The sequence below is a fragment of the Psammomys obesus genome, unplaced genomic scaffold (assembly GCF_907164565.1).
Source record: "Psammomys obesus unplaced genomic scaffold, mPsaObe1.curated_primary_1811, whole genome shotgun sequence".
Classification (NCBI taxonomy): Eukaryota; Metazoa; Chordata; class Mammalia; order Rodentia; family Muridae; genus Psammomys; species Psammomys obesus.
The window spans coordinates 4,197,143-4,220,303 of record NW_026585742.1 but is presented as its reverse complement, the minus strand read 5'-3'; the positions used below and the strand labels follow the sequence as shown (position 1 = coordinate 4,220,303).

General features: G+C 40.4%; 1 protein-coding gene across 2 annotated transcripts in view; it reads right to left on the bottom strand.

The window, feature by feature from the left end:
* Ptprg (protein tyrosine phosphatase receptor type G) overlaps positions 1 to 23,161 on the bottom strand; it is a 683,725-nt gene that overhangs the window by 5,452 nt on the left and 655,112 nt on the right. For both annotated transcript variants that reach the window (XM_055599059.1, XM_055599058.1), the window contains 11 exons: positions 21,886 to 21,968; positions 21,574 to 21,708; positions 20,583 to 20,717; positions 18,825 to 18,997; positions 17,336 to 17,471; positions 16,666 to 16,812; positions 14,076 to 14,169; positions 13,168 to 13,244; positions 12,514 to 12,642; positions 7,678 to 7,824; positions 6,830 to 6,972 (listed from right to left, as the gene is read on the bottom strand). In XM_055599059.1, the coding sequence (XP_055455034.1) occupies positions 6,830 to 6,972; positions 7,678 to 7,824; positions 12,514 to 12,642; positions 13,168 to 13,244; positions 14,076 to 14,169; positions 16,666 to 16,812; positions 17,336 to 17,471; positions 18,825 to 18,997; positions 20,583 to 20,717; positions 21,574 to 21,708; positions 21,886 to 21,968 (1,399 nt within the window). The remainder of the gene's footprint in view (positions 1 to 6,829; positions 6,973 to 7,677; positions 7,825 to 12,513; positions 12,643 to 13,167; positions 13,245 to 14,075; positions 14,170 to 16,665; positions 16,813 to 17,335; positions 17,472 to 18,824; positions 18,998 to 20,582; positions 20,718 to 21,573; positions 21,709 to 21,885; positions 21,969 to 23,161) is intronic.

Here is a 23,161-nt window from a genome sequence, read left to right as displayed (position 1 = left end):
ATTGGAGAAACAGAAAGTGCTACAGGGCCCTCATTTTTCAATGCTCTTAAGCATATAAAACGTTCATTTGGTTGGGCCCCTAGCCTTTTGCGATGTTTTTAGTTAACCACGGGCTACATTTACGATGCTCCTGGAATTTGACCATGCAGCTGGGAGCTCACTGCCAGTGACATCATAACACAGAAACATCCCAGTGCAGCACATCTGTTTATGGTGATGCTGGTTGAAACAGGCTCCTCTTTAACCGTCACTCACAGACGGTTAAAGCAGTCCAGTCATGCTGGAAAAGGTGGCCAGATTTACACTGTGACATCTGTACAACAGTAGTCTAACGGTGAGCTTCTAAGAATTTAGTATGAGTGTATGTGGCTCAAAATGGAGTCAGAACTTCTAAAACTAATTTCACATTACATTTTAAGTTTCAAAGATAATGCCATACATACAAGCCCATCCTCAAACTGAGTGTTACCTACCCATAATCTTCCCAGGTGGGATACTAATTTCTCCTCACTTTAAACTTTTGTGAAGTTGATGGGTGATTTCCTTGAGGACAAAGCAGGTCCTTAATATGTTTTCTGACCATCTGTATTCATTCTTCTGAGCTTCCCTCATTAACAAACTTTGGATACATCTGTTAGGTTTGTTTCTTTCAAACGGCTTTATAAATGATTTTATAGTGTTTCTAGTACATGTTTCAAGCATTTCTCTTTTTCTCTAGTTTTTATAAACATTGTTTATGGTCATTTTTCTTTCCCTAGAATTCAGTGCAGTTTAGTTGTAAATCAAGGTTATCTTTTATTTGGGGGAAGTTGTGTTTGAGAATGCTGTCTGTAGCCCAGTATTTTTAAAGATTTTCTTTTATACCTTCTAATTTTATTTTTTATGTTTCAAGTATAGGTTATAATAGCCTACTGCTGCTATATCCCCAAACCCATGTACTACAAATTTTCATTTTATATTAATCTCAAAATCCTTAGAATGTTCTGCTCCATTTTATCCCATTTGATATGAATTTTGGAACCAGACTATCAAGGAACAAAAGATGTTATTAGGACTTTTACTATATTGCATGAATATACAGATGAGTTTGAGGGAAGCCATGTCTTTTCAGTTTTTTAGTTTTCTGTTTCACAGTTGCCTTTTCTCCATTCATTCAGGTCACTTGGGCTTCAGTGTTTCGTTTAGGTCCTTGCCCTGTTTCAGGTCAGTTGCTAAGTTCACAGAATCTCTGTGTCTCTTCAGAATGGTCTCTGCTTTTGGTACTGTCTGTTTTCAGTTGATTTATAAATGTGAATTGTGTTGACTTACTGAACGTATAGACAGTCCTGAAGCACAACTCCTGAAACTCTAGTAATTTGTAGTTCTCCAGGTAGTAGGCCTCATTTTTGAAGGTTCTCTGGGCAATGGGCAGATAATGCGAGCCTTCACTGTTTACATTCAGTTTGCGCTCTATATTATCACTGTTATTGTTGCGCGGTGGTATCAGTGAGAGCTTTGGGGCTCAGGCCCTTGGCGGTCTCTCTCTTACCCACTTTTTGGTAATCACCACTGTGTGCTCTGTGTTTTCTTCTAGTCACATATACCCAGTGAACCTTCCCAATGAAGCTACCCTGCTGTTACCTTCACTTGATGTGGAAGAGGCATATTCAGGTGAAGTAACTGGCCAAAGAGTCTTACAGTGAGACTATGGCCAAATTTCAGCTTGCAAGTAGAAGTGGCTTAGAATAGAGATGGGTACATATCATGCAAACATCTATGCTTGCATATGCATACCTATGCTTGAGGTTTATTAGCACAAAGCTGTAGGTAAACAGTCTCAAACACTGACTTTAGTTCCTTCAAAGTGTATAATCTCTAGCGTTTATCACGGAGCATGCTCAGCATTCGCAGAAGTACTATAGCACAATGACCTCCCTGTAGCTATCATTCCACCACAAAACCACCAGCTCGTGGACAGTGTTCCTCCATCTGTTTCCTCCTCCACAAGTACTGAGGTAAAGCTCAGCCACTTCATTCGTAAGCAATCAACTTAATATAAGTAACTTTTAAAAAGGGAAGAACATAGAAAAACAAACTCAAAAAAACATTTGAGAATTATTTAAGTAAACATGTAAAAACGGAAGAACCCTTTCCACTCTCCTCCTTCCTCATTCTCCAGCGTCACTCCCATCCTCCTTCTTTCCCTACCTGGTAAGATAAACTGTCCCTGTGGAGCCCAGGCTGGCTTTGGAACTGGCCAGGAACCTTTGACCCTACTGCCCAGGCTCCAGGAAGCTGGAATGTAGAAGAAGGTCACTTCCCTGGTATCTTCTTTTAGGCCAGGCCTTGTTTATTGCTTACACATTTTTTTCTTTGCTCCTATTTCATTCTTTTTGCTTTTCACCTGTATTTTAGCAATTTTATGTGTTTTCCCCCTCTAGCTTTTTAAACTGAAAGCCAAATTTGTTTTTGAACTTCCATAAATGCAGCTTAGGATATGGCCTTTTAGGGGATGTACAGCTTGGTTCTGTTTGAAATTTAATGCTTTGGTCATTATTATTTTGCAGTTTCAATCTTGGTTACCCTCTTTAAGTCACAAATTATTCATAAATAATTTTACATGCTACAATTTCAATTTCCATTAATAGGATCTAGAATCTTATTTAACTGTGGATTTCTCATATTAATGTGTTGTGCCAAATAAGTGTGGCTTTGTATTCAGTTTGAAATGATTTATTTAAATTCATTTTTTGTCAGTTTATTTAAAATGAGCCATTTGTGTTCCCACAGAGTGTCTCTCACACAGTACCCCTTGAGCGCAGGAATGTCCGTGTCAGCTGAAGCCGTGCCCCTGATTGCAGATGTGTGTGCACCAACACTAGGCAAAGCTCAGCTACTCAGGTTCTCTCCAAATGCCACTTTTCAAATGTCTCTTGACTGTTTCACTTTGGGAACTGGATTCTTCATCATTTCTGAAACCTTAACTGCTGTTCTTTGGGTTTTATCTCTCTGTGCATAGCCTCTTAGACATGAGTTAGTTCTCTGTCAGCCAGCCCATTCCACCACGTCCTGTCTCTTTCAATTTTCATAGCAATATCTTTCATTTTTAGGTGTTAGTTTTGCTAAATGGCTCACAGTATCCGTTTGTAATCATTCATAAACTCTTACATTAGCTCTCTAAATTTATTGTTTTAATATCCACTATGATTGCTCTATTTTGATTCCCTATTTTTGTTTTAGTCCTTTCTCTTTGTGCTGTCTTTGTCAGATTCTAAGTTGTACTAGGTTGACTTTATTTTCATACTATCTTGAAAAAGTCATTTGTACTGACTTGGTTGCCAGAAGAAAACTATTTAACCTTTACTTAATTTGTTCCAGTGAAATAATTAAACTTAGGACTCCCCTCTTTATTTTCCTAGCTCTTCTTACAGATTAGCTTTAGTTAGTCAGACAGAACTGTGAAATGACTGCTGTCTGCTGTGGAGTGTGCTTTCATGTGGGAGTATGCTAGCCTTTTTGTGGGCTGCCTTTCCTACCACTGGCTCCATGGCTAGCATTTTAGTCACGAACAGGTGACACACATAACCGTAGCTATAATGGACTGGGCTGTCTCTAGTGTTGTGCAAGGACACCTGTGATGTTTATACATGAGCAAAGACCCTAATGTCACATTTTCCAGAAGTGCCTGAACAGCAAGGCTAAAACACACATAGAAACTATTGTCAAATGTATCCATACATCTAACATTAGAATACAAGAAGAAAGACAAGAGAACAAAGGCCATTCTTTTTCAGTGATCCTAGTAACGTACAGGCTACATAGCCTAAGAGTTGTATACAAATGCACTGACTTTGGAAGTTGGCTTGACATACTTTCTGTAGTTAAAAGTAATGACGGTTTAGGTTTTTTTTGTTTTTAAGCCAATGTACTTGGACTGTGTTGATTCTAAAATAGATGGAAGGTCTATGTCTGGTGGGCATAATATCTGTGGTTCTAAAAAATACAATTATTATACCTTCAGAACCTCTAAGATCACAGCTGGGGAAGTTGACATGGTACTGGAAGGTACTCTGTATTGGGTACCATCGAAAGAGGAAGGTAAAACCCAGCTACTCACCCTTTGGTCTACAGTAGTGACCTGCCTGTAAGATATGCTGGTGCAATAGTGGCATAAAGCCTGTGGGAGTGACCAACCAAACTCTGATTTGATGTAAGGTCTATTGCATGAGATGGAACCATACCCAACACTGCCTGGATGGCTAAGAACAGGAAGACTATCTAGGTCAGGGACCTAGGGGAAACCCAAATACTAATGACTCCTAAAGACATTCTGCTATACTCATAGACCGGTGACTTGCTCAGCCATCACGACAGAAGCTTCTTTATGCGGATGAGAACAAATACAGAGACCCAAAGGCAGACAATATGCAGACAGTGATAGACCTTGAAATAATCAGCCCTAATGCAGATGTCTCCATCCAGATCCCTCCCCCTCAGGGCTCAGGGAATCCTGCAGCAGAGGAAGCAGAAAGGGATGAAGGCAACCAAGGAAACAATGCCTTCTAAACACAACCTTGACTGAACAAGTGCAGCTGAACTCAAGAGACTGAGGCAGCAGAGGTCTGCACCAGGTGGGCTCTTAGAGCTGGGGGAAGTAGTTGACTCATGCTCCCACTCCTGATCCAGAAGCTAGAGCCAAGAGGTGACTACTTGCAAATGAAAAATTCGTTTTCTCCAAGGGAGTCTCACTGCAGAAACAAACCACTCTTAAGGATATGCCCCATGCCCAGCAATAGATAGCCAACAGAAAATGAACTAAACTGCATCTTTTGAGGTTCTTTCTCTTACAATACTGTGTCAGGACATTTCTTTTTTCTGTTTTGCATATAGTTCTTTTGTGTTTCTGTGAGAGTCCTATGTTTACAAATGTGTGTCTCTATGCCTACATGTGTTTCTCTTGCATTTTCTTGGGCTCTTTTTCTTCAGTTTGTTTTGTTCTATTGCAATTTGTTTTTATTTTATCATATCTTATTTAAATTTATTATTATTCCTTAGCTATCTACTTGTTTTTTTAAGGAGAGACAAAAAGAGGGTGGATCTGGATGACAAGGGAAGTGGGGAAGAACTTGGAGGAGATGAGGGAGAAGAAAACATGATCAGAATATAATTGTATGAAGACACTTTGTTTTCAATTTAAAAAAAAGAAAAAAGAAAAAGAAAGACCATAACTGGAAATGCTGTCCAGAGTTTCAAGGTTGTCACCATGAAGAAGGTAAATTTTTCTTTAAAAGTTGGCAGGGCAGGAAGGAAAGCAGAGAGCTACAGCCAAAATCTGCTGTTCTTCAGGGAGGAGTGACAATGCAAAATTAAAAATAATATTAGTTTGTAGTCCAGCATGTAGTCCAAGTGCTTGGGAGGCCAAGGAAAGAAGATTTCCACGTGCTCTGGCTATCCTGGGCTTATATATTGAGACCTGTTTCAAACAATAAGAACAAAACCCATACAAACCCACAAAACTCAAACCCCTGAAATCCAAAACCATGTTAAAGTGTGGGGAGTGAATGAGAAGAGAAACTAGGAAAGAACCAAAGTATGGCTGAGAAAGAGGGTGCAGGAGTGACTACTATAAACCCCAGAAGAAGTGAGGGTTGGGACGAGGTAGCTTTGAGTCTTAGGCATGGCAGTCTCCTGGGTCTCAGTGACTTCAGTGTCTGATGCTGCCATCTGGTCATTCTTGGTATCTCTTTTGCAGGAAGGTCTGTATTTTCAATTCACACTAGATCCCATAAATTGTGTGGTTGATTCCAGCTGACACAAAATATAAATCTATCCAGATTCTAAGGAACTTCCTTCCCTGTGCCTATTTCCCCAAACACAGAGTAAATGTCATAAAATTATTTTCTTGGTGACTCTAAGCAGTCATGACTTGTGGGTATCTTTGCAGCAGTTGAGGTAGAGACCAATTAATTGGCTTTATTACCAGACTTAGGTCTTTGCTCTCAAGACCAAATTATAATAACGGCTAAACTTAAAAAAAAAATAATGACTAAACTTTTACTTATGTAGGCAATTTAAGGTGTTAGGAATTAAAACTGAGAAACGGTCCTAACAGAAGTCCTAACTCCAGTCTTGAGTGGCGGCTTCATATCATGTCAGGTTAAAGAGATCTGGAGTATATCTGGAAATCTCTTTATACTCATGCCAGACACAGAGTGAACAAGGCAGATGGTCTCATTGTATGTAATATATGTTGTAATATATACATATGTATGTATACTTGCCATATATACATGCACACGTGCACACACACACATATTTAAAACCTTGATCTCCTGGAAAGTCCTTGGAGATAAAACCCACAGGGTTCTCAGAGCACACTTTGAGAATTATTAAATGAAACTGGCCTACTTACACAGGAAAATAGCTGTCATTATTTGAGTAAAGCTTTTATTCTACAAACATCTCAAAAGATTATGTGTCATGAGGACATGTTGGGTGGGAACAGGCTCACCTCAGAATAGAACAGATTTGAGCGGGTTTATATAGTATGCTGAGGATGCCATGTATTACTGCTAAGATGTGCCTGTACGCAAGGAAGAACCTGCTTTACTTTTTGGTGAAGAATAGAAGTGCAATATTTTCCCCTTCTAGAACATATACTCTAGGAACACTTGCAGCCTGGCAAAATTTGACCAATTAAAACACAACCACAATCATTTTGTACATGTATGTGCACACTAGAAATAACAAAGTATCAAAGATACAGAGAGAAGGAGGTGTTCCCTTTCCATGTCTGTATGACTCCAGTAAGAACAGCACCCAAATTTAACATACAAAATCAAATACATACTCATCATGAACAATAGTGGGGCCATCCCGGGTTAAGGCCTCTTCCTTGATGACGTTGATCAGCTCAAAGGTACTGCTTATGGGGGCATCTGGATTAGGCCATTTGGGACACTGAAAGTGCCGAACTTCCAGTACATAGTCATCCTGCAACCAACATGACAGAATCACAGGTCTCTCTATAATCCGTATGCCTATTATTAAATGCCTGATGCCTGCTACACAGAGAGCATTACCATAAAACAAACAAACAACAAAACCCATTCTCAGCAGTGTTAGGTTGCCCAAACTGCACAAGACTGACTTGTTATTAAAGCAAACCATGCCAGTGAATGGTAGGATCTTCTAAATTGGGCAAATGCAAAACAAAACACTTGTAAGGGACATTATGGCCTACTACTCTAACTTTGACTTGTAATAGAAAAGAGAATAAGGAAGGAGCTGAGGTATCATTTAAACTGAGGCTACATGGAGTAGCTCTTATTCTTCTCACAAAATGGTAGTTATTGTATGTGAAAATAGTGTTTATTAAAGTATTGTCTTCATAACACATCACAAGGCTTTGTTTCTGATATCAAAGCAAGCAGTATTTCTGTTATATTGAATAGTATCTCATACATTGTCTTTATCTTTATTTAAATGCAAGCTGAACAGAGACTGTTACAGTTCACCTTACCCAGCTGAAAAAAGCAAATATTTGAAGGAAGGAAAAAATGGAATGCATATATTTAAAATTAAGTCTTATTCAAACAGCTGAGCCTATCTCGAAGGTAGTGAAATCACTTTATTATTTCTTAAGAGGATGATAAGGGCCCAGATCGGCAGTTGTGGAGGGACCGTAGTTTGAATTACCTGTGTAGCTTCAAGGATAAAGTCGTGGATGACAATCTGCTCTTCATTGGAGAGGCACAGCCTGTCTTTGCTGATAAGGGTGACAGTAAAGGCCTCACAGTTCATGGATTCTTCTCGACTTGGCCAGTACACAAACTCATCTTCTGCCTTTGGGAACCAAGAAAACAAATCATTTTACAGTGTAATCAAATCTTTGTTTTTCAGTTTTCTTGCAAACTGACTCTTCATGTTTGCATCTCCCAAGCCACTCAAGTTACACTGCAACTTGATTTTATAGAATCATTAACATCCCATCCAGTCATTTTCAATGTTATCGTAGTGTATTATAAAGTGTACTCTGATAACCCTTTCATAGCACTTCTCTCTTGTCATAACAACCCAAGCTGCTTCTCTATAGAGGAGGCATCACCCCTAGTTGACGAGTCTGCTGAGTTGTAAGAGAACCAGAGATCAACTGTCATTTACTTTTGTGATTTTTACAGCTGCTTTACTTTACACTTGATTAGTAAATGCAGGATATTTTAAAAATAAATTTTATTGTGTAGTTTTGATGAATAATGCATGATATAAGTAGTAAACTTTACTACAGTCAACTTAATGGACGTTCTTACTTTATATATGTATATTTACTTTTGCGGCAACAGCTATAATATCAGTTACCACCAATGCTAAGTTCGGTTCAATGTCATTACTTGTAGTTCTCAGATGGTGCACGATCTCTCCATTTATTCTACATATGCACCTGTGCTTTGGGCCTTTGGCCTGCTCCTCACTCCCAGTTACCGTGTGTTCACTATCATTGAGCTGGTTTTTCTTAGGGGTTACAGAATGTTCTCTTCCTGTGCATGGCTTATTTAACTCGGTGCAGTGTTCGCCAGGCTCAACCTGTGGCACAAACTAGATCCCATTCTTTCTTAGGGCCAGAAACTGTGGCACTCTACAGACACTTTGGTTGCTTCTGTATGCTGGCTGTTGTGTACAATGCTGTAGAGAACTCTGAAGCACAGAAATTTCGCACAGTGCTTGTCTTCTCTTCCGGGCTGTGTGTCCAACAGGGGGTTAGTGGTGGTTTATATTTCTTTAGAAACTTGAATACTGCTTTTCATATGGTTGTATTAGTCTATAGTCAAATGAACAGTGAGTTGTTTTTCTTTTTTCTTTTTTTTAAAAAAGGGTGTTGCTATGTCACCCTTAAGTGTACTGTAGACTACACTGGCCTCTGACTTGCATTCATTTTCCTACCTCTGACTTCCAAGTGCTGGGGTTACAGCCATGTTGCCTGACGCCAGCCAGAGTTCCCATTCATTCTTATCAACATTTGTCACGATTAAAGAAAAAATCAGCCATCCTAATTGTTAGAAGCTGCTATTTTATAAGATCATTTGTAATCACACTTGAGTACCTTTTCACATACCTGCTGATTTTTTGTTGTTGTTATTGTTATACTTGAAGACATATTTTTGCCCACTTTTTAGAGTTCTTTATAAAATCTGGATGATAGTCGCTAGATATGGGATTTGTACCATCTGTCTTGACAAACGAGGACATGCTCAGAGATGTCCATAAACTGTCTAAATCACACTGCTGATAAGGAGTAAAGGGCGGCACCTTTTGGAAAGAAGCTGGGCATACCTAAGCAAGCAGGCTATCAGTACAGGCACTTTGTAACAGTTACCCTGCTGGTGTCAGATTTCAAGGGTGACACAGAAGCCTTCAGCTCGGGAGCAGGCAAGCTTTACATGCTCGTCTATTTTAAGTTTAACTAGAATTCCAGGCTCGGTACTTGAATTCTATTCCTGAAAATTATGGCTTCCTAAGAAGAACTTAATGGTTGGAGGCTATAAGAAATATGATTATGATTAACACATTTCTTCTTCCTCCTTTTTCTAATGAGCTCAAATGAGAAACTCCCATTTGCCTGTATGTAGCATACAGATTTTTATGAACATTTTATTGAGAATGCCTATTTGCTATTGAGGAAGTCAGAAGTAATGTTCACAACAAAAAGGCTTTGTTTAAGCTTACACTGTCGCTTTAGAAATGAGCCAGCAGTCCAATGAGACTTATCACCCTTTCAAGTTTCAATATAGATTATTGCCAAGTACATTTTTATTTTTAAAGCTCAGCATAAGGGGAAGCAGATTAGCAATTGGGTTTAGTCTATACAAAAGAAGTCTGGAACTGTCTTGAGTTTTATTATGCTTTGTTCAAGGAAATGGAAGTATGACCCTGTAAACATATTCAGGATATATAGTTAGATGGACAGGACATCAGTAGACATTAATTTGCCTCGTATTCTATCTATCCCATGCTTCATATCTCTGAGCCTTTATTTCCATATTTAAAAAATGAGAACAATATAAGTCTATGTTCTCAAAAGATATTAAAGGAATAGTTGACGATCTAGTTAATTTAAAGAGATCAAATGCAGGAAAAATTCCTAAATACAGACATTGAATTAGGGAGTTAATACTCACCTTGAAACATTAAAATTCATCTTTTTTTTTTTCCCCTTTTGGAGGCAGAAGCTCACATAGCCCAGGGTGGGCTTTGAGCTTGCTACAAGGCCAATGATGATCTTGAACTCCTGATCCTCCTGCCTCTCCCTTCCCAAGTGCTGAGATCACAGACATATGTCACAACCAGTTTTATGTGGTAGTCGGGATGAATCCGAGGGCTTCATACGTGCAGGGCACTATCAACCGAACTACTTCATATCAAGTGCAACTTCTTATTTCTGCAGGCTTTCTGGTTGTGTGTGTGTGTGTGTGTGTGTGTGTGTGGACACATGTGTCCACTTACAGATACACTGTATATGTGAGGCAAGGCCATGCTCCTCCGTTTCTGTTAAATTGTGACAAATCCCTTAACAATGATAATATGGTTCTGAGAAGTAAAATAACTTATTTTTGTAGCTTCTTGACTGCTCTGCCCAATCTACCCCCATTACTGGCCACCATGAGAGATACCTATTGAAAACCTGAAATTCTTTAACTGACACCCTCCTGTCTAACCCTAGCAATTGTCAACTTTGGGTCCTCAAAGGAAACTTTACTACCTCTTTCTCCACCTCTCCCTTCTGCCCTGTAACTACCCCAGCCTGTAAGAGCAAGGCAGGCCTACCCTTACAGAGACCCCCTCTGCAGGTTTTCCTACCAAGTAAAGTCCCATAGCACCATAAGCTGCTTACCCCACTCTCCATCTTTCCTTCTCACTGACACATTTGTGTATTTATTATTATAATTTTTTCCTGGGGAGTAAGCGTGGACTTTGATTTCCTTTGATTTGATGATAACCTCAAACTTCTTGATCCTGCTTTTTCCACCTCCCAAGTTCTAGAGATTATCTAGATATACAGATATATTATCTAGACATAAAGGTATTAGTAATACTGTTTTCTGAATTAGAGACTAGTGACTTTTAAGTCAATTAAAAATTAGAATGCACAGTTAGAGCAGTTGGAAAAACATAACAAAATGGGGAGGAGATGAGGAAGGGGGCTACAGTTGGGATGTAAATTTAATAAATTATAAAAAATAAATTTAAAAAAAAAACCCACAACAAAACGATGGCAATGTTAGGCAGTCTTCCAGCCTGAAACCCTGCCATGCCATGTCCCACATCAGTGGTTGTATTCTGTTCGGAGAACATGCTTCTCCTTATTGGCTCTAAGTGTCTCCTAGGTTCCCCATACGAAAGCCTGGGAAGGATCCCAGTGGAGAGTAGCCTCTGTTAAGTGACAGTAACAAAATATTGACTCATCCAACAAATGAATGCTTCAACCCTAAGTGTCCCCCATTTCCACATGCCAATCAGAATGGAGCCCTGTTTCCAGCTAATTTGAACATCTACCTTCCAGTTTTCAGCTTAAGCTTCTCAACTTTGCTGCCACTCCATCATATAGAAGTGGCCTTACAATTCTGAAGCAGAAGCAACCTACAGCGCAGCAAAGAAGTTCCTACTCACTAGGCACACATCAAATCCTGTTGTGCAGACTGGGGGTTCAACCACAGGCTGTTCTTTCTTAATGAAAAAACTCATTAATCTGACATCCAGAAGGAGCTCCCCATTGTTCTCCTTGTTATTGTGCAGGCTGCATGTCTACAGAAAAACTTGATAAGACCCAGCTAATTCTGCAATGTACATACACATGCAATCTAGGTAGAAACATGTAACACTGTCTTTTTAAATGTATTTACCCATCTCCAATCTAAAATCTTTAACGAAGAAGGGCTGAGGGAGGGGAAACAACTACTAGCTTAACTCCCATCTGCAGGATAGATCTAAACAGCATCGCCTAGCTCTTCTTGGCTGTGGACCTGACTATGGAATGGGCAACATCATTCGTGACCCCTCCTGTGGTGTGGTGGGACAGGACACATAGTTAAATGGTTAAAAGTGTGGACTTTGGACAGACAGATGACTTAGGTACAAATCCAAGTTCATTTATTATTGTATGCTCTTGAACAAGGTCATTCCTTCAGTTTCTCCAGCTATTAAATAAGTTAGTCCATAGAAGGTAAATACAGATAACATATACCGTAAATGCAATAAGTTACTTATTTTCTGCAAGTGACATGCAGTGACTAACAAGGCAGTTTAGAATCATATTAAACAGTTGACTAAAAGGATATTTTTCAAAACCTTTAGCCAGGACAGCGTGGTTGAAGAGCAGTTTAAATAGCAGCGAGGAATCGTGTATGGAAGAGAGAGGGACAACACTGAAAACACCCTTTTTAGCTTACACAGGCACAATAGCCCCACGGCAAGGTAGTGCAGCAAATCATGTTGTAGCTTCACGGACTCATTAATATACAGCAGATGTGCCTCACTTACCAGGCTCTGGTTGTCTGGCAGCATGACAATGATCTGTGCATTATGATCCCAGATCATTCTCCAGAAATCTTTCGTAGTGTGTGGCAGAGGATGCTGGGTTATGATGAACTCATTGCTTCTGTAATAGCCCTGCATTTAGAGAGAGGGAGAATTAGTGACTGCGTATGTGTCATTGTACCAACTTCGTGAACGTGAGCACATTCATGAAGCGAGGCAGCATTATTTTTCGCTACCCTAAAAAAAAACCCCAAGAAACACATTTAGTACATTTGCTAATTTTTTTTACATTTTCTAATTTTAAGTTTTACTTCTGTGAACATTGGGCAGACAATTTTCTCTCCACATGCAATTCACTTCAAGTTACCCCTGCTGTTTTTACTTAACAGCAATTTCAACATTTGTTTAAAAGCTAGATGGATGAAATTAACAATAAAATTAATTCCTTAAGAAGCATTTTCCTTAATTTAGGTATTTTTGCATTCCCACCCTTTAGGCATCTTTTGTGAAAAGTTTCAAGACACAGAAATTTCTATACTTTTGACATTACGTGTTGAGAAATTACTTCAGAAATGGAATCAGTCACAGGGGTGGTATGTACTCCTTAATCATAAATACAGCCAATTAAGCTGAAAGGTGTTCAGGGTTGACTCTCACCATGATGTAAGAAGCATTAATGTAATCTGTTCCTTTCATTCCGGGCAGCGGTGCAAGTCCGACTCGAGCACGCTCAGCTATCATATGGAAAGAAACAATAACACCGCATTTGCCTTATTGTTCACAGGTGCCAGCATTCTTCCTGGGCTTTACCTGGTGAATGGTACGGCTCCCTGGCTCCTTTCTAAGACGTACATATTTAAACAAGCTAAGTGTTATCCGGTAAGGAGGCTATTAAATGAAATTTTCCCTGGGTACTCAGGACAGTGTAGAATAAAAATTTCACTGCAGGAAAGATCTTGCAGCTTATTGAGTACAAACATGGAAACGCGTTCCCGATAACCTGACCACGTTTATTATAGCTCTACAGTTACACCAATATACTGCACTTTGTTTTTCTCTCTTGACCCCTTAGTCCCTCATCTCCATGAAGTGCTTAGAGAGCAGTGACGCTTTTTAACAGAGATAGATCCTTCCAATGAGCAACAAATGTCTGTGCTTACAGGGTATACTAGTGCTCTCTGTCAAGTCCCGAGTTCTGTATACAGAGGTCACTACATATCAATAGGGCCCAGATCGAAATTGCTAGCGTAAACTTAATGATGCAGTTCCAATTCGTCTAATTAGTCCGGAATAATCAAAGACCCAAAGTCTTAGTGCCACAGGGGTTGTAGCTTTGTTTTTAAAGGTGAAATATTTGGCATTTTGAGGTGAATCAAAACTAGGTTTCATGTCAGACCGGTCACGTGACTGACTTGCTGGTGTTTAAACCCACCGCTTTATTTGCCTTAAACTGCCGTAGTTGGATTGACTATACCGTGCCTCCTTGGATGAGCACTGAGTCCCTGCACAATACACACAATCTAGTCTAAAGACCCCCCCAGCGAGCCGCTAAGTTAACGTCTTACCTGGCACCACAGAAGAGTTCCTGTTCTTCTCTTTGTTACACTCCTTCTGCGCACTGAAGCATTCCACGGATTTTGCATTGCACTGTGTGATAAGCTGAAAATGAGCACCATTTTTGGCATTATTCAAAGGTACCGTCACCAGTGCCCGCTTGAAACTGTGGCAGAAGATAAATCACCAGCCAAACTAAAGAACGCTCGTGCGTCAGCCATGGACCTTCTCTCAGTGGCCTACCTGTGTCTGCTGCCAGGTGCTAGGGGTCTGGAATGAAGATAATGTGCACGGGGCAGCTACTGAACATTGTATTTTTCTGGGGTACGATGCTGCCGCTGTGGGGGATTTTATTTATAATTCCTCAAGAGCATACAGGATCCATTCTACACTGCAATATTAATTTAATTAAGATCTAATCATAGCTCTTGGAGATAAAGACCTTGATGGACTCTGCACATTTCTGTTGATGGCAGCTTTTCATCTTACAGCCCACAGTGGGGCACCTCCTGTTTATGTAACTAGGCTGAGCCACCTTTTCAGTTGTTTTAATTTCTTTTTCAACTCTTTGACAGTTTCAAATATGTCTTTAAGATATTTTGTTCATTTTTACCCCCATTACCCTCTTATATTTCCTCCAAGTGCTGCTGAATCGTTTCTTCTTCTTAAAAAAATAAAATAAAATCCCTCGGTGCGTGTTCCACTGAGCTTATTTAGTGTTGCTTGCACAAATAAGTGTGAGTGGGAGGTCACTTCCTAAAGTATGGGCAACTTACCAGAGACTACACCACTGAATGTCAGTGTCGTGTGTGTTACAGGGTGGGAGCAGCTGAAAGAAGGGCAGGGATCCGCTCTGAATGAAATACGCAAGAATCATCTCTGCAGGTGCTTTGTTTCCACTGACCTGGGCTTTAAAGGTTATTTTCATTTTCGGCTTCTGCAAATGGCTAGTGCCTTAAAAGAGCCAATTACCTGTTATTTCTTTTCCCCAATTTTTGAAAAGACTGGTATGTTTGGTGAATTCTTTTAAAAGGATACATAAAGAAAGACAGATCGATCGAGAGTTAATGCTGGGGAGCGGCCTGTCTGTCTGTCTGTCATCTATGTATCTATTAGCATATATAATTAGATTTCTTGGGGACAAGAGTAGTCTTTATTCTTGTTTCATACACATAGCATATGGTAATTTCACATATCTTTTGTGCATGAAAAAAAATTATTTTATGGTATAGAAATTCCCTTTATGGTATCATTTGGCAATCAGAAAGGCTTGGATTCTGAAGCATTTTGGATTTCAGATAATTAATCTAGAGATGCTCCTACTATTCTTCAATTCCTTTTTTTTTTTTTTTTTTTTTGGCCTATAGGTAAACAGTTTTTCATCTCTGTCAAGATGGTGAGAATGAGATGAATTTGTTCACTTTTAGTTTTCATATTTAAACTTTCTCCAGACTGAAATCTTCATATATATCAGAAATGTAGAACACAGGAAAATTAAAAAAAAAAAAAATTCAATACTTAATGTTTTGTGACAACCCAGTTTTCACATTTAAAATAATTCTGTGCCATCTATTAATTACCTCAAGTGATTTTATAGTAGTTAGCCTGTTAAGAGGTGAACTAGAAATTTGAAGTTGGTGTTATAACTAAACTCAGTAAAATTAATTTGTTTTCTCTTTCATACCACTTGTCATAATTTGTTTGGATGTCTCATTTCTTCAGCTGAGATTCCAATGAGGGTTTCAGAGTCTGGAGCATGTTTTTCAGCGAAAGCTTGAACTGTGGTCCTTCCATTCCGATATGGAAGGAGGAGGTTACACAGAGAACACAGCGCAAAAGCTAGAACTGAACAGCTAGGAGAAAGGAAAGCATGCAGGCACTGGGAAGAGAGTGTTTGAGAGCTACAGCTAAGGGCTTCAGCGGTCTTTATCTTCAACAGCACACAAACCTTAGCTGCCACTACACTTTCTGTTCTGTGAAAGAAGTTAAGCTTGTCTCTAGCATGCAGTAACTCTTTTTAGTTTCCCAATTGCCTTCTGTACTGATTTTTCGAAGTATATTTTGACCACAATATGTACACAAACAGTCATAAACCTTTCCTTTCCTCTTTCTCTTTTTCTGACAGATTCTCACTCTGTAGCAGGCTAATCTTGAACTTGTGATCCTTCTGCCTAGGCCTGATCCCTGGGATTGCGGGCATGTGCTATCCCTCCTGGATCAAATAAAAGTATCGTTAATACTTTTGAGGAAAAAAACCCCATTATTTTGGGGGCTGAAAAACTGACTAAAGTCTTACGTCATTGTGGTCCTAGGATGTTGTCTAATTTCAGATAAAGTCATCAACAGCTCAGAGGGGGAAAAAGACAAACCTAAAGCACTGTGCCGTGCACACATGGAGAAAACTTCCCTCTATATTGCTACAGCTGCCTGAGTATCAGTATGGACCCATGGTCAAACCTTCCTTTCACATTACATTTAAGTAATCTGTTACATTACAGTCATCCATTTCAGCATCTACATGACTATAAACAAGACATAGACCCCGAGTGAGGGAATTTTCTGATCCCTTGTTTCTACTGAAGACACTACTCAGAGCGCTACCTTGAATTGCTTTTCCAGCCGCGTCTTTCCCCCTACTCCTGGTATGAGGATGCTGTTCACATAGCTGTGTAGCTGACTGGACGATACTTCAGTCTCCTTCCCGAGAATGGCTTCCAACAAGGCATCGTGGATGAAAATGTACTGCTCCTGAAAGGCAGGGTGTGTGGTGGACACTGAGGGGATCTGCCAGGGACAACCACCCTCTCATAAAGTTCCCTTTGGATCAAGACTGTTCTGAACAGGGACCTACAGTGAACTCCTCAAGCATTTGTAGCTGGACGGTAACTCCAGGGTTTACTTGCTGATCTGCCATAGTTTACTCTGGAGTAAAGTTTAGCTCTGTGTTTCTTCACCATGTTTAGACCAGGTGGTTAGGAAATAGCTCACAGCTACAAACACACACTCAATAAAGGGCTTAAGAACCAACCTTTCTCATGTTTGCCAGACAGCATGCTTAACTCCCTGGACCCAGAGCACAACTTGATACAACTGTCAGTGATTACTAAGTGTCTAGACATTAAGACAGAGGTGGAAAGCTGTGATCTAGAGAACAACGTGGCTCTCAGGTATCTCAAGTACAGACACATATATCCCTTCAAGTGCTGAGGAGATGAATCTTTCCCCTCATGGCTTTAACCTGTGCTGGGGTGTCCTCATGCTCCCTCCTTACCTCAGTCTGGACGAGGTAGTTACGCTGTGTCCTGATATGCTTCAGGAAGCCCAGGACATTAACTGTGCTTTTGTCTTTGATCTGTTGCAGCATGCTGTCGATTACAATGTAAGTGCCTGTCCTGCCCACACCAGCGCTGTAAGAGAGGAAGGTGCTCAGCTTATACTTTTAATCACTGACCCTCCAAAAATCACATGTAAATGCTCATGAACTGAAAAACAGCGCATTTCTAGACAGCCTACTGGAGAAATGGCATAGGCTATTCATGTAGGTAACCTGAATGCTTGCCACCATCTAGTCATGATGAAGGGCAAAGAAGATGCCTTTTTACTGCAAGATGACAAATGAGACACAGTTGCCTTCTTGGCTTTCCCTGCAGCTCACACCAAGGCACGAAGCTGGAGGTGTCTTGCAGCTGCCATTTTCAAAGCAGGTACAGTCAGCCTAGGCAGCTGTTCTTGCATGTGGTTCTCTGGCTTGCTTGTTGAATCGGAAAACTAGTCCTTTGACTAAAATCCCTTTTCTGTACAACTCTCCCAGCCTGCCTCTGGCTCATGCAACTAAGAAACAAACTAATGTTCTCAGAAGTAGCAAAATTCTACTGAAACTTAGGCAAGGAGGAGAATGGTATGTCCAGAACATTTGGCTTTTCAAAGTTATTTTCTTAATTCCTGTTTTAAAAGAGATCCAGGATCTGAAATCTCTAGTATTGAATGGCAAGCTTATTTTGGCAGAGTGACTCCAGGAGGTTCTTCATCTAGCACAACACCCAGGCTGTGTGACAGATTTATTTCTACTGGTGGTTGCAAAACGGATTAGCAAAAAGGTAGACTTCTCATAAGGCTTTAAATATAGGATGTATCTCAACTTCTACAAACGTCTTGTTTTATGAAAGAATATTATAAGAATAACCCTGCAGAAATCCTTAGAAAATGCTAAGCATTTATGCAACATTAGCTACAGAATAAATAACCTGAATACTAAAGAAGGAGGAAAGTCCTAAGTGGAACATAATAAAGACATTGAAACAACCATCTAAAGTTGTTTTACTTAGTTCAGAGAAAACATAATTTTTTCAAGTGTTGTTGTAAGAGGCAGCTTATGTATCACACAGAAGTTAGAAGTTAAAAGAACCTTTTATATATGCCATAAACTTTATTATTTAGAGGAAGCCCTCAGAAAATCCACTTAGGGAAAGATTAGAATCTCTGTCATGGAACTCTCTCCTTTATGTTCCCTGTGGTCCTAGGGATCTTACCGAGATCATTTCATAAAAAAAATTAAAACAGATTTGTTTCAGAGCTACAGATTTTTTTTTTCAGACAAAGTTCTCATGAGACAGAAGTGTTGCTATCTGTGTGCATAAGCTTGCTCAGCCCAGTCCTCAGAGAGGACTTGGGCCGTGGGACCACTGTCTGTACTTTGAGCGCAGGCCAAGTTCACAAGGCCCACACCGCCAGCAGCACCCCGCTCTGCACACTGGCCCTACCTGCAGTGCACCAGCACAGGACCCATTTCTGGCATCCGCGCTGCTGATGATCTTCTCACGAAGGTCAGGACTGGGAGAGCATACTCAGGGACTCCCATGTCAGGCCACTGTGTGTAGTGATACTGGATCACCGTCCTCTCATTCTGACGACCCTTGGGGTTTCCCTTCTGGCCCTGTAGAAACGTGTGAAAAGGCACCTTGAACCCTGAAGGTTAGTGTCCCAGTTAAGAACAGTACAAAGGTGTCTGAAAATATGACCTTGGAGCTCACTCTTTACACCTTACGCCACTGTTTTGGGCCTCAATTATTTCCTGTTTCTGACCAACGTTCATGTTGTCACATGGTAAGATTCACACCTCTCAGAAGAGAAGAAAGAGCTGTTCCAAGCAATCATTTAACAGCACCAGGGGGTTGGGCTTGGAACAACCTAAACCACTCCTGAATTCTGCCACAAGGCCTCCCATTCCTGACTTCCTCCCCAACTGCATGCTTTGCTTTCACCTGCCGTTTGTTTCTTCTCCATCACCCCACAGGACCAAGCCCAGCCAGGGTTCCTTACTGCCATTTATTCCACAAGAAGTGAGGGGAAGCCCGAAGCATGAAATAAACCTGCAGCTCTAGAGTCAAGGCCAAGTCTTACTCACTTACTGCTTTCTCTGACTCAAGCTATTACCAAAGAAGGGTCACCGGGCCTGTTTAAATACGTAAAGACGTCCTCTGAGCTCTCTAAATTTTAGAATGATTACTGATTAGCTTGAACCACCCGGAACCTGAACAGTGAAGAACACAAGATGCTGCTGACTTAAAACAGTACAGCCAGCGCCTAACAGAAGCATGTGGAGGGCAGACGGGTCACCTGGGGTTACAGGTGGGCTTCAGGGCTGAGGAGTGTGGCTTCTTCTACGGCAAAGAGGCTACCATTTGGCTCCAAAAAGACCAAATGGCACTGATTCACACAACTGCCAGACTCAGGGCTGTCATAATTGTACTTTCTCACTAAACTGCTATTTAGATCTCAAAATATTGCTGTGGTGACTCTTGTTTTGACAGGAGATTTTGGGGGGCTAAAAAAACTGAGATAACTTGAAAGCAGCATTTCCAGATCATGATTCTCGGGATACTACTAGTTTATAAAGAAAAAAATCAGATGACAAAATATGAACTCAAACCCTCAACACTTGTGTTCACTGTCCATTCCTAAAAGAGGGGACATTTTACTTCTCATTCTTACTGAATAGCAGAACATGAGTTTTAAATAACTGTCTTATAGGACCAGAAGTCCTTGGGATACTCTGTGAAACACTGCAGTGATGCTGTCAGAAAACTGGTATCAAAAACCAAAACCCACAAATAGTTGCCACTCTATTTGCTGTGTTCTCAGCTTAGATGACTTTTGAAGCCAGGTTTGTGAAGAGGAAAGAAGCCAGTCAGGCCACCTAACTGGTCTCATGCATTTTTGCCAATACCTTTCACACAGTGCACAGACACAGGGCAAAATGTTACATGGCTGGATAGTTCAGTGAGTAGAGCCCTGGGTTGGACTTCTAGCACTGTCTAAAGCGGGTATGGCAGTGCATGCTTGGAATTCAGCACTCAAGAGGTGCAGATGCTCAAAGGCCCAACTCGGCAATCTTAGTGACACAGCCAGCTACAGGCCAGTCTGACCTACACGGGACCTTGTCTCAAAAATGTTCTCAAAGCTTGAATCTGCCTTCATTGTGCACTCTTCTTCATACAGCTCACCCAGCATGCACACACCTTTTTCACTTTTGTATTTCTGACTGAAAAACGACGAACAGTATAGCAGGCATGTACTTTTGTGCTCTTCAGTGTGACAATAATGCTTCCATACTCCTCACTGTTCTCCATGGGCCAATACTGATCACATTTTCTCTGCAAAAGGAAAGAGTTGGGATTTTTCAAACAATAGTATGAAGACATAGATAATATTGTCTTTTTTTTTTTAAGTGAAAAAGAAATGTATGGGCTGAAATACTTAAAGGCTGGTATCAATTCTCAAGAAGTTCATGACTTAGGAGAAGTTTGCATAACATTCTGAGAAATGGGCTAGTATTTATGATCAACACACACACACACACACACACACACACACACACACACATAGAAGTTAAGAAAAAACCCTATATGTAATATGACTAGAATGTGTTACAAAATAATTTTAAGTACCATTTGGGCTGGTTTGCAGAACCCTGACTCAGAATCTCTGTGTTACAACTTAGGTCACCAACAGCAAAGTGGGGACGCCATAGACAGGGAACCTGAGGCAGTCTTCATTCCGGCCCTAATCAGCACCATGTCCACAAACTACAAAAATACAGTACATTCTACTACTCTCTTCATGATGGTCAGTGGGCTTAGCCACCACTTTCCTTATTTTCTTCCTTACAGCACACATTTCTCAGCTTCCCTGTCTTTTGCTGTCTGTCTCCTATTCTTGTACATTCTTTCTTCTTTTAGTCTGTTTCTCACCTCCAGTACGAGCACCTCTAAAAACGTCCATACTAGAGGCTGCATTCATCTGTCTCACTGCATGCCCTAACACACGTCTGTGTGATCATATTTAATTTGCACTTGTGAATCCTTGGCTTTTTCAGAGAACATGAGCAAATCCACATGGAGAGAACACATCCATTCTTTGCACCTGGTCAGGCTCCTTCCCAACAGCAAGCAGGTGCTTAATTCACATTCATTCACAAAACATTAAGATAGTAAGACAGGAGGTTCTTACCCTTCCCTTTTCCACAAGGTTTGTAATCATGATGATGATTCCTGTATTTTGTTCCCAGATCATCCTCCAGAAATCTTCAAATGTAGACTTTAAAGGTCCCTGGGTGGCAATGTAGGCTTTTGCTTTGTTGTAGCCCTTCAAAGATGAGGCAGCACAGGTGAGATGAAAGCAGCATCAGTTAGTAACTCAAGTACCTCCCTACTGAACAGGCTGCGTTCTCGGTGAGATTTCTGTGTGGTGCTAAAATGCACCCAACCACCCCGTCACAGTCTTCAATTTCCCAAAACAAGTTTAAGAGCATTTCTGACTTACATCGACATAGTTTGCGTTAATGTAGTCACTGTGCTTGGAGTCTTTTCCAGGTAAAGGTCTCAACTTCACTCTGCTGTGATCGTCTATAGAGAATAAAAGACAAAAACAGAATGTGTAATTAAAACAGCAACAACTGGCAGCATCCTTAACTCAAGGCGACCAGGTGCTGAGACACACAGCGACTCAGCACAGCTTCAAAGCCACCCCAACCCTGCAGAGCTATTGCTACCCCACAGAGGGGCCAAGGAGTACCGATCATGGCTTTTAATAGTTCTTCTAAAACTGCTAAAAATTTTGTAATCCTCCAAAATTTCATTTTCTATTTGAAAACCAAACTCAAAGGCCTTTGATTCCATCATCCCCTTCCTAGTATTACAAGGACAAAGAGAGTGAAAGAGAGAGAGAGAGAGAGAGAGAGAGAGAGAGAGAGAAAGAGAGAGAGAAGGAACACAAACATGAATAATAATGAATGAGGTTGGATGGGTAAGGATGTTTGGAATAATTGAGGGAGGGGAAAGAATATGATCAAAGCATATGTGAAAAAAAGCTTCAATAATGTTTTTATAAGGTAAGTTTCTATGAAGTCCATACCGTCCATCAGGTGTTTCACTGCTCTATAAAAACAGATTTCAGCCACCTCCCCAGAACCAAAGTGTTGGAAAGAACCAGAGCTTTTCCTTTATTGTGATTCTGGCACTTCAGGATCTGATATAACTGGCTTGTGACAATTCTTTGGTGTCCTTTGCTATATAAAGTCATGAACAAAGGGCAGATGAGCACAATAGATAATATGCTCAGAATGTGAGTGGCTACAAAAGCCAACTCTGAATCTGTAAAGCAGAGATGAAGTTCTTTCAACAAAATACTTCTAACTGGGCATGCTGGCACAATTTAATCCCACAACTCAAGGAGGCAGAAGCAGGTGGATCTTTGAGAGTTTGAGAGCAGCCTGGTCTCCATAGTTAGAAATAAGACCTGAGTGGAAAGCCATTCACCTTCGTATCCCCAAAGACAATGTTAAAATGGCAATGGTCTGAAGTTAATCTCACATTCAGTACATTCAGTACAAGCCTTGTTGGAATCCTGACTCTGTACTATGTAGTAAGAGTCTAGTTGGGGGCTACAATTAATATAAAAATGCAAAATGCTAAAAAATAAAAAACTGCAAAGGGCTAAAACAGCAAGAACAGGAGAATCTTAGTTTCCAATTTCAAACTTTGCCATGAAGCTGCCAGTAATTACGGCAGTACAGTGCTGGCAACAGAACTAACACAGA